At 53.3% G+C, this 14,871-nt stretch overlaps 4 protein-coding genes across 4 annotated transcripts; 1 reads left to right on the top strand and 3 right to left on the bottom strand.

Annotated features, from left to right (window-relative positions):
• Positions 1-429: 429 nt before the first annotated feature.
• Positions 430-1,585, bottom strand: J4E86_004223 (uncharacterized protein; the record flags this gene model as incomplete). Its single annotated transcript, XM_051444767.1, has 5 exons — positions 430-765; positions 815-1,126; positions 1,175-1,288; positions 1,344-1,423; positions 1,471-1,585. 5 exons carry the CDS (start codon positions 1,583-1,585, stop codon positions 430-432), a joined length of 957 nt encoding a protein of 318 aa, XP_051304392.1.
• Positions 1,586-2,076: 491 nt separating this feature from the next.
• On the bottom strand, positions 2,077-10,058 carry J4E86_004224 (Type I Iterative PKS; the record flags this gene model as incomplete). Its single annotated transcript, XM_051444768.1, has 2 exons — positions 2,077-9,750; positions 9,789-10,058. 2 exons carry the CDS (start codon positions 10,056-10,058, stop codon positions 2,077-2,079), a joined length of 7,944 nt encoding a protein of 2,647 aa, XP_051304393.1.
• Positions 10,059-10,698: 640 nt separating this feature from the next.
• J4E86_004225 (uncharacterized protein) lies at positions 10,699-12,165 on the top strand (the record flags this gene model as incomplete). Its single annotated transcript, XM_051444769.1, has 1 exon — positions 10,699-12,165. The coding sequence occupies one exon, from the start codon at positions 10,699-10,701 to the stop codon at positions 12,163-12,165; it is 1,467 nt and encodes a 488-aa protein (XP_051304394.1).
• A 1,062-nt stretch (positions 12,166-13,227) lies between these two features.
• J4E86_004226 (uncharacterized protein) lies at positions 13,228-14,700 on the bottom strand (the record flags this gene model as incomplete). The annotated part of the gene is made up of 3 exons (XM_051444770.1): positions 13,228-14,119; positions 14,186-14,568; positions 14,623-14,700. The coding sequence occupies 3 exons, from the start codon at positions 14,698-14,700 to the stop codon at positions 13,228-13,230; spliced, it is 1,353 nt and encodes a 450-aa protein (XP_051304395.1).
• Between the last annotated feature and the right edge of the window lie 171 nt (positions 14,701-14,871).

A 14,871-nucleotide genomic window follows, 5' to 3' on the forward strand; every position in this document is an offset into this window, starting at 1 on the left:
ACAAGTTGCCGTAGCTTGTCGCGCCATCAACATCACATTCACGCCTGCTTATCTGCCGCCTAGCTTCGTCCAGTGAGGCGCCCGTACGCCGTCTGACGTATGACTCTGCTTTGTCTTGTTGCCAGTGCCAGACAGTCGCAGATCACGCATCATCATGTACAGTGCCAGGTGGGTGCCATCAGTGCACCCACGTGACAGCCGCCAGGGTCCACCGCCCCAGTCACCCAGCCACGGCACGCATCACCGCCATTGATTACGAGTAGCCTTCAGCCTACTGATCATGGAATGGAGAATGTGTCATTCGTTTGCAGCAGTGTGCGTTTCGTCGTACGTCGTTGCCTTTGACGTAGCCCAACCTGCCAGCTCTAAAGCACCGTAACCCGAAACCCCCATATAGTACAGACATCAGGACAAGTTCATCGCTACATATTACATTATTTTGCCGAAAGCAGGGATCAGTGTTTGGGCCAACCAAAAGGAGAAGACGAGCTTGGGTCCTGTCATGAGCAGCTTGGGCGTCAGTCCCTTGAAGAAGGAAGTGGGACCCTCGTGCTTCATCATGTTGGACACGATCCTGAAGCCGCTCTCGGGGTTCTCAAAGTTCCTGTTCTGGATACGCGTCTTGATGACATCGAGAGGGGCAGAGACGACAAGCGATGCGCTGGCTCCGGCGATGGAGGCGACAAAGTTTTGCGACCATGAGGCCGAGTTGTAGTCGGTGAGTTTGTAGAAGTACTCCTTGGCGACAGCGGAGCCACCGAAGAGCTAGAGTGTGTTAGTATTCGGATAGCTGTAAGCAGAGTGGTGTACATACTGCGAATGATCCTGGAGCGTTACGTGCTGCCGTCCATCCCCAACCACGGTACAGCCCAAGCCCTTCGTCGGAGATGATCTTGAACAGCCCACGGCCTCGGAAAGCCTCAGGGTTGGTTTGTCGCTTGATCTTGAGAACATCCAATGGCAGGAGGACAATCTCACCGATACCGATTATGGAACCGGCAGTCGCGTGCATGATAGCCTTGCCGTTGCCCTTGCCGAATGCGCGGTCGAAGCTGTCACCGTGGTTGTGGGCGAGGTAGTCGCGTACGAAGGGCTGTCCGCCGAACTTGTATACTCGTTGGAGGATCTGTTCCTGTCAGTCCGAGTTCCTGTGTGCTTGCACTTTTCCACGCACCTTGTATGCGGCGGCATATCCGAGACCGGGGAACAGTGAGAAGAATCGCCCAGAGACTGACGCGCCGGCTGCGTCTCTGAAGACGACCTTGTTGAGATGTGCTGCGTTCTCAATCTACATGTGTTCGAGTCAGACGCCGTCGGGGTATTGTATGGTCCACATGTCGCACCTTGCCAATGTTGCTCATCAACCGCTTCGCCGTCGTGTCGACCGGGTGGAAGACCATGAGTTCTGCGATTCCCGCACATCCTGTGCATGTCAGATATGCTATATTGACTCCAGAACGGCCGATGTACCTGCACCCAGGACCCTAGCTGTGTTGGACTCCCTCTTGTACACCTTTGCGGACGAGTTGGTGCCGGCAGCGACTTGCGCAACCTTTGCGGCGGCTTCGGAAGGTGATGGCGTCATGGTCGAGGATTTCAAGCAAAGCAGAAATGGACAATTGACAGGTGTGAGAGGGAGCAACAGCGCAAGGCAATTGCGGTACCGAGCAGTGAAGAACGGGAGCTAGAGATAAGATGCCCAACGATACCCGCTCTCAAAAAAAGTCGTCGGGGAAGCGAGTTCAACGTCCGGCATCGCCCCGCCAAGCACCACGCCGCTACCACACGCGCCCCCAGACGCGAAACTTTGTCCCTCCATCCCGACACGCACCGGCAGCATCACATCACGCGATTGAGGAGCACTCCGCCTGCTACACGTGAACTCTGCCTCGCGCAGCATAGAAATCTGTCAAGTCGGAAATTTGCAGTCGGCACGTGACGCGCATGATGAAGCCTGAGTCCTCAGATCGTAAGTAATTGACTAACTAGCTAATCACATCATACAAGAAGATTTATACGAAACAATAAACGCCCCTGTTCTACGCGCAATCAAATCCAGAATGAAAGGCTGTGCGCCTATCCTTTCCTCTCTGCAACCAAGCCAGCGAACTCGCCTAGCGACGGTGTCTGCAGAATCTCAAAGATACTGACTTTAGCTTTGACAACGCTACCCAACCAGTTCCGGAAGTCCACAGCAACCAGGGAGTCGACGCCGATGCTTGTGAGCGCATCAGCAGTGTCGATGGCGCTCGTCTCCAGATTGAACAAGTCGGCAACCTTGGCTACTAGCAGGTCTGTGACGACTTCCTTCGCTTTGCTGTCACCCGCCGACAGTGCCGATAACTGAGATATTAATCCATCGATGTTCTTGGAAGACTCAGACTGTCCCTGAGCTGAGGCTTCTGTCGTGGTATCATCGCCCAGTCGAAGGGTTCCCAATCGACGGTCTTTCTTCACCGCTGGATCGTCAACCAACTTGCTGTATCCAGTGATACACGTAATGATCTGACTGTTTTCGGCCCGGCGTCGATTTGGGTTCCTGATTGCATCCTCGAACAGTCGCAATACATGGGCAATCGGAAGACATTTCATGCCAAGGGCCTTCTCCACGCGGTTCTTCACCACATTGCCTCCTTGTGCGACATATCCGACATCGTCAATAGGACCAAGATCGATTGTCACAGCGGGCAGGCCAAGGGCAGTGCGGTAGCGCGCAATCGCGTCCTGGAACGTACCGCCAGCGGTATAGTTGCTCTGTGACACGTTGCCGAGAACTGCAGTGGCGGAAGAGGTCGTAATGAAGAATTGGAGGTCAGGCAGGTTGTTATGAAGGGCCCATGTGCCGGTGACCTTAGGGCCAATGGCCTTCTGCCACTGCTCAAAGGTCATGCTTTCAAAGACAGTATCGTCAAGGATTGCAGCAATCTGAAGAACTCCACGGATCGGAGGTAACTCTGCCTTCACGTCTGCGAGGAGACTACGGACAGCTCCTTCGTCGGCAATGTCGCAGTTGCGAAGATGAACGTTGCAACCGTGCTCTTGCCCTTGTTCAATCAACGCCAGCCCCTTTGGATGAGCGACAGCATTGCGGGAGACGATCAAAAGGTTCTTGGCCCCCTGTTCCAACATCCACGAAGCGGTGGCAAGTCCGATGCCTCCAAGACCTCCAACGATCATGAAGGTAGAGTCTGGAGCGTCTAGGCCAAGCAATGTTTCAGCCTTCGGGACGACATGAACCTCGTCACCTGGCTGTGGCAGGATCACAGCACTACCCATGTAGCTCCCACCTCGGACATACTGGAGCGCTTCATGGATCTCGGCCAGCTTGAAAACCTTGATTGGTGTCGCGGGTCTCGCCTCTTTGTGCTGCAACAATTCGATGGAGTTCGCCAATGCCCTGTGGAACATGGCGCCTCTCATCTCGCTGTACTGGAGGGTATCAAGACCAGTCATAGACACTCCGCGGCCAAAGGGCGACATGTCAAGATGCTTTGCCTTCTCGGTATCAGCCTTACCGATCTGCACAAAGCGACCAAATGGTGCAGTGCACTCCCAGGATGCCTTGAGCAACGGCCCAGTAACTGAGCTCAGCGTCACATCAACTCCCTCGCTGTTTGTCTGAGACATGATAGCAGAAACGAGAGAGGCGGCTTCATCCTGCAGGATATGGCTGGGAGCGATGTTGTAATCTTCCAGCAGAACTCGACGCCCTTCGTCTGTTCCACAAGTGACGAAGATCTCGGCTCCGATGTTCTCCGCCAGTGCAAGAGCAGCCTGGCCCACACCTGCCGTACCAAAGTGTAACAACACTCGCTCATGCTTCTGAAGTCTTGCGATGTCGTGCAAGGCTAAGCAAGCGGTGGAGTATGCATATGGGGTGGACGCGGCTTCCTCCCATGTAAGCTTGTCGGAAACCTTGACGACGTTGGTCCAATGAGTGCGACCGGCGTTGCTGATAGGTCCTTTGAAGATGCCGCACACTCGATCTCCAACGCGAAGTCCAGAGTCTCGTGTGTCCGGGCCAAGGCTCCTGATGATACCGCTGCTCTCATGCGCAACCGACTTGTTGTCTTCACTCGCCCCTACAATGTTCAGCCCAAAGGCTTTCGGTTCGATCTCAACAAATCCACTCGGCAGATCATCCACCGCATCAGACGTATCCACAAAGCAGGACTCTGCGCCAGATGTACCGCTGCCTGATGGTTGCAGGACGAGTGATTTGCCGGAGTAGCTGAACTCCTGCAGCTGAAGAGGTTTTGCGCCTCCGCTGACAGCCCGATCCTGTTCAAAATCTGGATAGATGCGGGGAACGTACAGGTTCTGGTCTTTGGCGGAATATTCCCAATCAATATTGACGTTCTCAGATGTGCTGTAGTCAAAGCATTGCTTGAACACATGCGCAAGCATCAGGATGGTCTCGGTTGGCAATGATTGTTGGGGTGGCTCGCATGCCAACCGAACATATCGTGTGCTTGGATCTTCGCGTCGTAGAGTTCTCAAGAGACCAGTCATCTGCGCAAAGCGTGGATCTTCACCGTCGACAGCTCCACCAAAGCTCAGCCAAAGAATGCCCTTGGACCGAAGAAGGAGACTTCGGAGCTTTTCAAATGCACCGCAATCCATGGTATCGATGAAAGGTGTGTCATGGTCTAGCGCCATGATAAGCAGACGGTCACTGTCTGCCTCAACTTCATCGAGAGTCTCCACCGAGGGAGCTGAGCCAGTAACGTGCTGCACGGTTCCTGATACTTGATCCAACCAGGCTTGAGGTTCTGAAGCTGACGGTACGACAATGGAAATTGAAGACGGATACATTGGATCCTGGGTTTTGGCGTGCGACAAGATGGTGCTGGTAAACTGGACTTCGGGGTTTTCGCAGTCTCCAATCTCGAACTCGACGCCAGAGAAGCCTGCTGCTTTCAGAGCCTTGTCCCATACTCCTAGGTTGACATAAGGGCATGTTTGGCGTTCAGGCTCTTCGCTCAACCACCATCTCTCAACGGTTCCAAATATCAACTGGACATCGAGCGAATCCTGGCTCCCTTCGAGCAAGACTAGCTGGCCTCCTGGTCGCAGCAGCCTTCTGACATTCGACAAGGTACGCTCCAGGCTCGGTGTCGCATGGAGCACATGTGAAGCAACTACAAGATCGTAACTATGGGCTGCGAAACCCTGCTCGATCGGATCTTGCTCAATGTCGAGCTTGGAGTAGTTCATCTTGTCTTCCCAAGTGGCAAACTTGGTCTTTGCTGCGCCAAAGAATCCTGAAGAGATATCTGTAAAGTCGTATTGGCCCAGTAGCGAAGCGTCTGACTCCTGTCCTGATCGCGCAGCGAAAGCATCCAGAACCACGGATGTTGCTCCGCCAGTTCCGCCACCGATCTCGATGACTTTGGCTCCGGAGTCCACAACAGAGTAAAGCTCGACAATCTTTCGGAGATGCTTGTAAGAGCCGTTGCAAAGCTGCGGAAGCTGCTCGTAGTAGCGATTCAAGAGTCCGTCTTCCATCATCAACTCCAAAGGTGTCAACTTGCCTTGCACGATGTCACACAGATGGCTTCCAACGCGCTGGACCAACTCTCCGGATGCGTTGGTTTGGGCCACTCGATTACAGAGCTCCTCGATAGAAGCCTTGTTCCTCGTAGACCATTGATCACTCCCTGACATGAGTGTACCTTTGTCGGCCGACAGGATGATGGAGTTCATCCACTCGTAGAACCTCTTGTGATACCAAGTCCATTGGTCGTCCGCCTTCGGTCCCAGCTGCTCCAGAGTTCGGGAAATATGGTGGTAAGATATTTCGCGGACGTCCCGTGCAAAGTCGAGTTCAGACTGGGTTAGGGGAATCCTCATCGAGTCTTTGATATCATCTGGGATAGCGTAGTGGATGTCGAGTTCCCATCGGCTCTTGGAATGGATCGCGGGATGCGCTGACTTCGCATCTTGCGCATGCGTAGCCGCCTGGGTAACACGCTGGAGACGGAAGTTCTGCATCTCGAATGATCCCGTTTGGTGCGCATCATCTCCTGTGGGAAACACTGAGCCTGTGAAGATTGAGCCTTTGGTGCCTGATGACAGGCAGTCCAGGCTTGCGAGCAACCGCTGGTCCGCATGCGTACCGAGCTGGGAAGGCACGATCACCTTCCGGATCGAGCGAGGTATGAACATTGCATCCTTCGTCAGATCGGCGGGTAGGGTCGCGTAACAGCATTGGAAGATCGAGTCCAGTGTCGTTGGGTGTATTACGTAATGCTGTTCGCGTTCAAAGGCCGCTGGAGCGATAGAGAATTCGGTCTCCGATCGTTCACGAAGAACGCGACTCCCAACAATGTTCTGGAATGTTGGTCCGTGGTGGAAGCCCGAATCTTGCAACCTTTGGTACAGGTTCTCGGGCTCGATCTCCTTGGTGTCCTTTTGGTGGGACAGCACAGAGCCAAGAGAAGCCCTGACATCCTCTAGTAAATGCACGCCGTGGTCTGATCTAGCTGTGATGCAGCCCTTGCAGTGCTGTATCCAAGCGTGCTTGGCGCCGACCGACCACAACTCAAATTCGTACCAACCGGCGTTGTCCAGGTCCTTGTCGTTGCAAGGACGGAGCGAGAACTGGATCTCTGTTCCTCTGTTCGAGGCACTCGACGTTTGTGGTATAATGAGAGCATTGATGATGTCCACATCTCGCAAATGATACTGCAACTGAGGTACCTCTTGGTCAGGCTTGCTCTTGAGAAGGCGCATTGCTTCGATGGCCATTGACACATATCCTGCGCCAGGAAGGACCACACTTGATTCCAATTGATGGTCGACTAGCCAAGGAATGTCATTTGTCCTGAGGAAGTTGCGCCAGGTCGGAGTCAAAGGATTCGATCCAGGAATGGCTCTACCAAGCAACTCATGGGGCTTGAAGCGCTTGTATCGATGCTCTTCGGAAGCCCTTGGCTCGATCTTGTAGGAGGTCTGATGGTTCCAAGGATATTCCGGGAGGTCATGGATATACTTTGACTGGTGTGAGATGTTCGACTGGGGCTTGTTCACAGCTGTGAGATGGACAGGGTAGCCTCGCGCCAAAAGGGCACAGACGACGTCTTGCACAGTGTCAATCGCATTCAACGGCCGCTTCAGACAAGAAAGGTACGGCATGCGTATCTCGCCGAGCGTTTGTCTGACCGGACCTGACAAGGTGTCGTGCGCTCCAATTTCCAGGAAGACGGAGACCTGGCGATATGGTGTTGGCGCTTCACCATCAGGCTTTGTCGCCCCAAATACCAACGCTTCCAACGCGTTCGAAAACAGAACGGGACTGGTGAGATTGCGCACCCAGTGTGCGGCCTCAAAAGTCGAACGCGAAGTAACAATGTCACCCGTCACTGGAGACGCAAAGACGACGTCGAGCTCGCCTTCTGCGATTGGTCCTAGAAGTTCTTCGAGGCAACTTTGGTACTCTTCCGCCATATGCTCCATATGATGAGAGTGATAGGCGAGAGGGACCTTCAGCTTCCTTGCGAAGACATCATCCTCTGCCAAACGGTCTGCGACTTCTTCCAGGGCATCCACGTCACCAGAGATTGTAACACTGGATGGGCTGTTGACACAAGCGACAACCACTTTACCATCAGAAGAAAGATCAGTCAGGTACTCTCGGACTTCTTCAGCACCGAGACCAACGGCCATCATGCCGCCCGATAGTTTTGTGATCTTCTGATACTTCTTAGCAAGTCGTCCACGGTGATATACGACGCCAACAGCTTCCTTGAACGAAAGCACGCCCGCCGCGTATGCTGCCGCAATCTCACCACTCGAGTGACTGACGACAGCGGAAGGAACGACATCCCAGGACCGCAGCAAGTCAACCAAGCACAGCTGAACAACGACACTGAGCGGTTGACTAAGCTCAATCTCCGCGACCTTGGTAGTCTTCGCATCACGCGATAGCTCTTCTCTCAACGACCAAAGCGCACCAAATTCTCGCAAGTGGGCCTCAGCTTGATCGATAGATGAGCTGAACACCTCAGATGAGGTCATGAGCTCACGGCCCATGGCGTACCATTGCGCACCCTGACCGTTGAAGACATAGCCTATACGGACTGGCGCAGACGATGCGCGGGTCGGCTTCAAGCGGCTGTCTTCGAGAGCGTCGGCCAGTTGCTCTAGACTGCGGGCCTTGACGGCGACGGTCCATGGGAACCTCGATCTGCGCTCGGAAAGCGTGTAGGCTAGATCGTTGGGCGTTGGGGCATTCCCTGCCTGCAGGGCGTTGCGGATATACTTTGCTAGGTCTTTGCATCGTGTGACTGCACCGGCTTCTTCTTTGGCGCTCAACATGTAGACTAGAGACGACGGGTCGGTGGAGCTGTCGGAAGGTTGATCAACCCCATTGCTTGCATGGCCGTTGCTGAGGGCATGGCCATTGGTATTTGGGTGCCCGTTGGTGTCGGCATTTCCATTAGTGCTGGCGTGTCCGTTGATGGTCGCATGTCCATTGGTGCTCGCATGCCCCTTGGTGCTCGCATGTCCATTGGCGATCTCTCCGTTGCCATTCTGGAGTACGAAGCGACGTTGATCGCCAGGGCTCGGGGGCGCATCGAGGATGACATGTGCATTGGTTCCACCATAACCAAAGTTGTTGACAGATACCCTGAACGGCTTGTCCTTTGGCCATGGCGTCAGCTCTGTCGGTACCTGAAGCTTCCAATCCTCAAGTGGTATGTTCGGATTGGCTTTCTCGAAGGTAGGGTTTGCTGGTATTTGCTTGTGGCGTAGTATGAGAGCTGCTTTGATGACTGCTGCTAGCCCGCTAACAGGTTCAGTGTGGCCGATGTTACTCTTGACAGAGCCGACCCAGATCGGGTCAAACTTCTCCCTTGAATTACCGAAGGTCAATGCTAAGGCCTCTGCTTCAATAGCGTCACCCCCGGTTCCTGTGCCGTGGGCTTCGACGTAGCCTGTTGACGAGAGGTCGATTCCTGCCCGACTATAGCATTGATTGATGAGTTGCTGCTGCGCGTCCATGGAGGGAGACGTTATCGTTCCGGTTCTGCCGTCCTGATTGACAGCAGACTCGCGGATTAAAGCGTGAATGTGGTCACCATCCCTGACCGCTGCGGAGTACTTCTTCAACACCAACACGGCCATGCCCTCGCCCCTGCCGTAACCACCGAAGCGATGATCCATGGAATAGCATTTTCCATCTTCGTGTAGAAGGCCCAGATTCGAGATGGCAATGTAGAAGTCTTGATTCAATATCGCGTTGGAGGCTCCAATGATGGAAACTTCCGACTCTTGATTCCGGATGCTGTTGACACCCATGTGCAGGGCTACTAGACCACCCGAACATCCCGTGTCGACGGTGACACTGGGTCCCATGAGGTTGTAGAAATGTGAGACTCGGTTGGCAAACATGGCTGGACCATTTCCAGTGACGAGAGATGTGGGCATTGAGTCCGCGTCTTTCATCAACATCTCGGCATAGTCTCTGCCGAAAGTTGCAGAATAGACGGAGGTGTTCGAACCGGAAAGCTTCTCGATTGGAATCCCCGCTGTCATTGTGTTAGCCTTGGACAGCACATCGTGGAAACGGTTTGCTAGCTTACCACTCTCAGTCGCATTGTATACTCCTTCTAACATTATCCTCAGCTGTGGGTCCATGGACTTCGCGACCTCCGCCGTAAGGTTGAAGAATGGCGCATCGAACTCTGTCAAATCGTCCTCGATGAAGAAGCCGCCCTTTACATGAAGCTTCAGGTGGATAATCAGCTACTACCCATGGTTTTAAGGTGCTTGAGGACACTTACACTGTCTGTCCGCTGAGAGTCGGGATGCGATGTCTTGCTAATGTCGAAGCGACTCTTGGGAACTGGCGACCAGCAGCTCTCGCCGCTGGATAATGTGTGCCATAGACCATTGAGGTTGGATGCTGACCCTCCGAACTTGCAGCTGATGCCAACTATCGCTATCGCGTTCGAGAGGTCATCGGATTTCGGTTGTGGAGGAGCATCAGAAGGCACGCCGTTCATGTCCGGAATGCCGTTCGTGGGCGTGGTGTCTGTGTAGTAGAGCGGCATTATGAAAGGGCGGATGTGATGGGTATCTTGGTTGTGAATATAAATGAGATAAGAAAGAGAAGCGTCAAGAGGTAGGCTTAGGCATATATTGCTATTTGTTGCAAAAGGTAATCAGGCGTGGACGGACGACTACGTAGGCTCCCGGCTTAACCATCGCTGACCCGCCATCGCGATGCTGTCTTTGCATCGAGTCGAACTCTTTCATGACCCGAAACCATGGATAAAACGTTGCGCGTTCATCGATGACGACACCGGGATGTTGTTGTTGACCTGGGATAGATCACTGTCACGTGATCAAGTGGACGTCCGGGTAGTTGCAAGTTCTCACAGGTTCTTTCTTGCGGCGCATCATCTGGAAGTTGAACCTAATGTGATACGGCGTTTAGGGTCATCTCTTCAACTGGCCCGATAGTTTTCATCGTCCCATGGAATATTCGGGATAAAGCCGTGAAGTACAGAGCAAGCCGGACGTCATCGGGGCATACGGGGAATTGGCGACTGTCCTCACCGCGCAAGGGCCAGCACCCACAACGTTGGTGATTGTAGTATCTCTTAGTCGTTAATGGGATTATCTGTCATTATCTCATCTTACTCTATTGGCGGAGTGTAATCGTTCTATCAAGTTTCGTCATACGCAAAAATGAAAGTCGAAATTGTCAAAGTACACGAGATCTGGCCCCAGGGCTACGAGAAGTTATCACAACAGTCTGCGAATTTACCAGTTTTGGATGCATGGTACGCCTACCGTCGTACAGTACCAACGATATACCTCTTCAAGAAACCGAAGCAGCCGCCGCAAGACCTCGTAGCGCGCCTTACTGCGAGTCTCTCCAAAACACTCGATATCTACCCACGTTTTGTTGGAACTTTGGAAACTGGCGCAACACCAAATGTGGGGCAGGGCGATCAAGAGTACCAGCGAACCACTGTCAGCTGGGGTACTTCCAGCGACAAGGCGGTAGAGTTCATTGAAGCGAGCACGAAGTCGCGCATTCGCAGCTTACTTCCACCTGCCCCTCTGAACGAGTCGACGTTCCTTTGGGACTACACCCCCTCCTCTGTCCGAGCTCTGTTTCCGGCACCCTCCCCTCAGCCTCCTGGCATTCAAATCCAGTTCACGGCGTTCGCATGCGATGGATTCAGTCTTGGCATAGACTTTGAACATGGCCTGGCTGACGGTTATACGGCGGCAAAGTTCCTAGAAAGCTGGTCGGTGAACTACGGGCAAATGTTCCATGGCGAAAACGATGGGCCCCAGAACCCACCGTCATGGCAGCCAGAGATATTCAGCGAGCAACTTGCTGAGATCGACCTAGAAGAACAAGGCCCTGCGCTCCTTGAGAAAGCTCGCGAACTTCCCACACGAGGCCCGTATCGCCGTACACTGAAGCCAAATAGCTCAGATGCCACGCAGACGCCAGAACCGGAGACCATATACAACTACCTCTTGCACATACCAGCCACGGAGGTCGAGCACAAGATCAAAGAACTACAGTCTAAAGGTTCAATGCGCCTGACCGATCAGGCAGTGCTGATTGGCTTCTTCTGGGCCTGTCTCAATCGGGCTCGCGGTCGTGTCCAACGGCCGCCAGTCGATCTACATCTGTCAAGCAGCTTCCGCTGGCTATTAGGCGTACGCGACGGACTACTGGGGTCCCCATACGTCAATGTCATGATCTCTCCTGATGCCGAGAGCAAGCCCGACAACGCCACAGATCCCATCAACCTCGCCATCAAGGTCACGGAGACCCTCGGTCAGTACGACGACAACGCAATGCATGCAATCACCTACGACGCGACTTTCAAAGACAGCCCTTCGCGCACCTTTGCGTTCAAAGGTGGTGACGAACACCTTATCTTCAGCTCGGTCGCGCACTTGGGATACGAGAAGTTTCATCTTGGACCGCTCAGCCCGTCCTTTTATATCCCGTCGTCCTCCATACCTAATCTCTTTGTATTGACAGAGGCCGTGCCTAATGGTGAGGCGGTTGGTAACGCTTGGTATAAGAACGGGCTCAACTTGTTCTTGAATGTTGGTGAGGATGTTTTCGAGGCGTTCGCGTCTGATCCGGCATTGGGGGGTTGCGAGGTGTATCAGGATGTTTGAGGAGGGGAATGTTGGAGAGCTGCAGAGCTGTATCGTCTTGTCGTTGGAGCCTATCTCATCTGTTGCCTGGCATAGAGAATTGGGATTAGACAGTAGTAATACCAAGTGTTTGCTGTGAACTGAGCTTTCTTGACGTGCGCACCGCGGAATGAGTGTGAGTTTCCGTGAGGTTGATAAGATTTGTGCACTGAGGCGGCGATGGGGACGCGCGAAGTGATATTTACATCCTCTCCAGTAGTCGTCACAGGATAATGCATCGGCGAGCTGAGAACAGCGGTTGGCATCAATGGTTGAAGATGCGAAGTTGGGTGTTAGAATGTGTCCCATAGCAGCCGGGCCTGCCCAGGTGGGCCCACCCAGCCTGCTCTCGGCAAGGAGCGCCGCCCCACTGAGGCCGGCCGCCTTAAGACACCCAACTGCCCGGAGCAGCAGCCACCAGGATGAACCACCTCTCCACATCAATACTGCATTTGCACACTTGCGCGACTGCTGTCGCATACTTTGCGCATTACTTTGCACTAAATTCTGTACGCTCAAATGGCATGCAGACCACTTTACATCTGAGTGACACATCAGACGGCACTCCAGCGAACCATCCCAAACCTGTCACAATCGTCTCGCATACCAAGGTACTATTCCGATACATAGACTGAACCAAGACCACGCCCTGTTACGCTCACAGGTGTATTTTCTTCTTCGCTACATCATCGCGGAGATGCTGTCACCGGCCACAGTACCTAGGTAATACTTGAGATCTTTTGACCCGGACAGCAACAGCGACATTTGACTCTGCTTAATAGAGAACTGTTGAGGGAAAGATTCGTACGGGGAAAATGTTCATTTTACTACTATCTATACAAACAGAACCGGCCTGGTATCAAAACATGGCTACATCACCAATTCCCACCATCTCGACACCTTCCGCCTGGCTCCTCAACACCGCCTGAGGAAACAACGAACAAGGGAATGCATCTCGTCTCCACACATACAATCTAGATAAACAGCGCGCCGCCCTGTAGTATTCTAACACAATACCGTCTCTTCAAAAGCCTAGTGCAATCCTCACGGTGCGATTGAGGACCTCGATCGCATCTCACTAACACGGACAGTCTCAGCAGCCTCCGGGAAGGCTCTGACCATGCGCTGTAGCACGGATTCCGTCCAATCGGCCCACCCCTGCTGGCATTCGTCGCACAGAACGACTCCGCCAAAGGTATGGGCCTGCGGGGCACCATATGTCTCACGGTAGCTGCACTTGTTGCACAGACCCAGCTCGGCTTTGTCCAGCATAGGCGCGAGACCGTTGAACAACAAGACCTTCTCGTTGGCGAGAACGTGACGGTACTGCTCGACGCTCATCTTCTCTTGCTCCTTCGCCTTTTTCTGCTCGTCCAGCCTATTCCAGAGCTTGACGTTGCTCCGTGTCTGCTGAATGACGCGCTGGTCCTCGGGTCGGCCTAGAGTCAGACCCTCTTCCACAAAGCGGTATCGTCGCATGATCATGTGGATTGGGCCACCGAAGTAGCGGAGAAAGTTGATGACACACTTCAGCTCGGGTTGTCTCGCCCACGCTACGTCCAAAGCCCAGAGCGCCTCGCGACACTTGTGGTATGCCAAGACGCGCTTCTCCTCTGGGACATATGCGAAGGTGCTGTTGATCTCTCCCTCGGAACGATGCTTCCAGTAAGAGATACCGTCGTACATGGTGTTACCAATTTCGGCCATGATGTCGAATTGCTCTTCAGTGAACCAGATGTTGTCGAGATCGTTGCAGACTAGCGCTACACCGATGGTGAAGCGGGCGAGCGCGTCGGTATCGCGCATGCGGAAGAATTGCCAAGGGCCCTTCGATAGAGCGACACTGTAACGGCGGAACAGCATAGTGTTTGTCTGGTGGCGAGACTTTTGCGACGACATCAAGAGGAAGCAGCGGTACTCGCGGCACATCTCTTCACTGGAAACGGAAGTATGTTAGCAGGGAAACTTGCAACGCCGAGGGTGCTTGGTCGTGGAAACATACCCTCCTGCTGTTCCTCCGCACAAGGTGTTCAGCACTCCGGTAAGACTGTAACCAACGACATTGTCGTCGTTGGCAACGTCCATGAGATCACCCTTGAATTCCGCAATGATGCCCATCACGATGATGCGCATGAAGGCAACATATCGGGACCAGTTGGTGTATTCAGGAATAACACAGCGAGTGTATTCCCAAGCCGTTGCGTAGATCTCTTCTTTGACTCGGAACGGAAGGTCGATATCTTTCAAGTCATCCGCGATGTCGGGTGGGTAGTACCAGCGCTCATTGACAACATGGGTTTTGTTATGAGTCGCCTGGTCAGAATGTGGTTTGGGTTTCTGATCATCTATGGGAAGGAGGTCTTGTTTCCCTTGGGAGCGGAATCGCTGTATTCGAGTTAGGGCTGTACTTCATGTTCAGTGAAGTTGTGGTGAACGTACCTGCAACATCAAGACACCGGTCCAAACGATTCCAAAGCCGATGACGTTAGCCAGAACTTTTGTTGGTAAGGCAGACATGGTGATGTTGAAAGGGTTTATCGATGTATGAGTTGAGTGCTGCGAAGTGTTGTGGTGGTGTGAGATTATGAGCACTTTATGGCGTACTGCCTTTATATCAGAGTATACCTGGCCAATTCTGGTATCTTCGTAGCATATGTCGTTCTCGATGCACAACTCAATCGCGTATTC

This window comes from Alternaria arbusti, assembly GCF_024043155.1.
Source record: "Alternaria arbusti strain BMP 1465 chromosome Unknown scaffold_4, whole genome shotgun sequence".
NCBI classification, from domain to species: domain Eukaryota; kingdom Fungi; phylum Ascomycota; class Dothideomycetes; order Pleosporales; family Pleosporaceae; genus Alternaria; species Alternaria arbusti.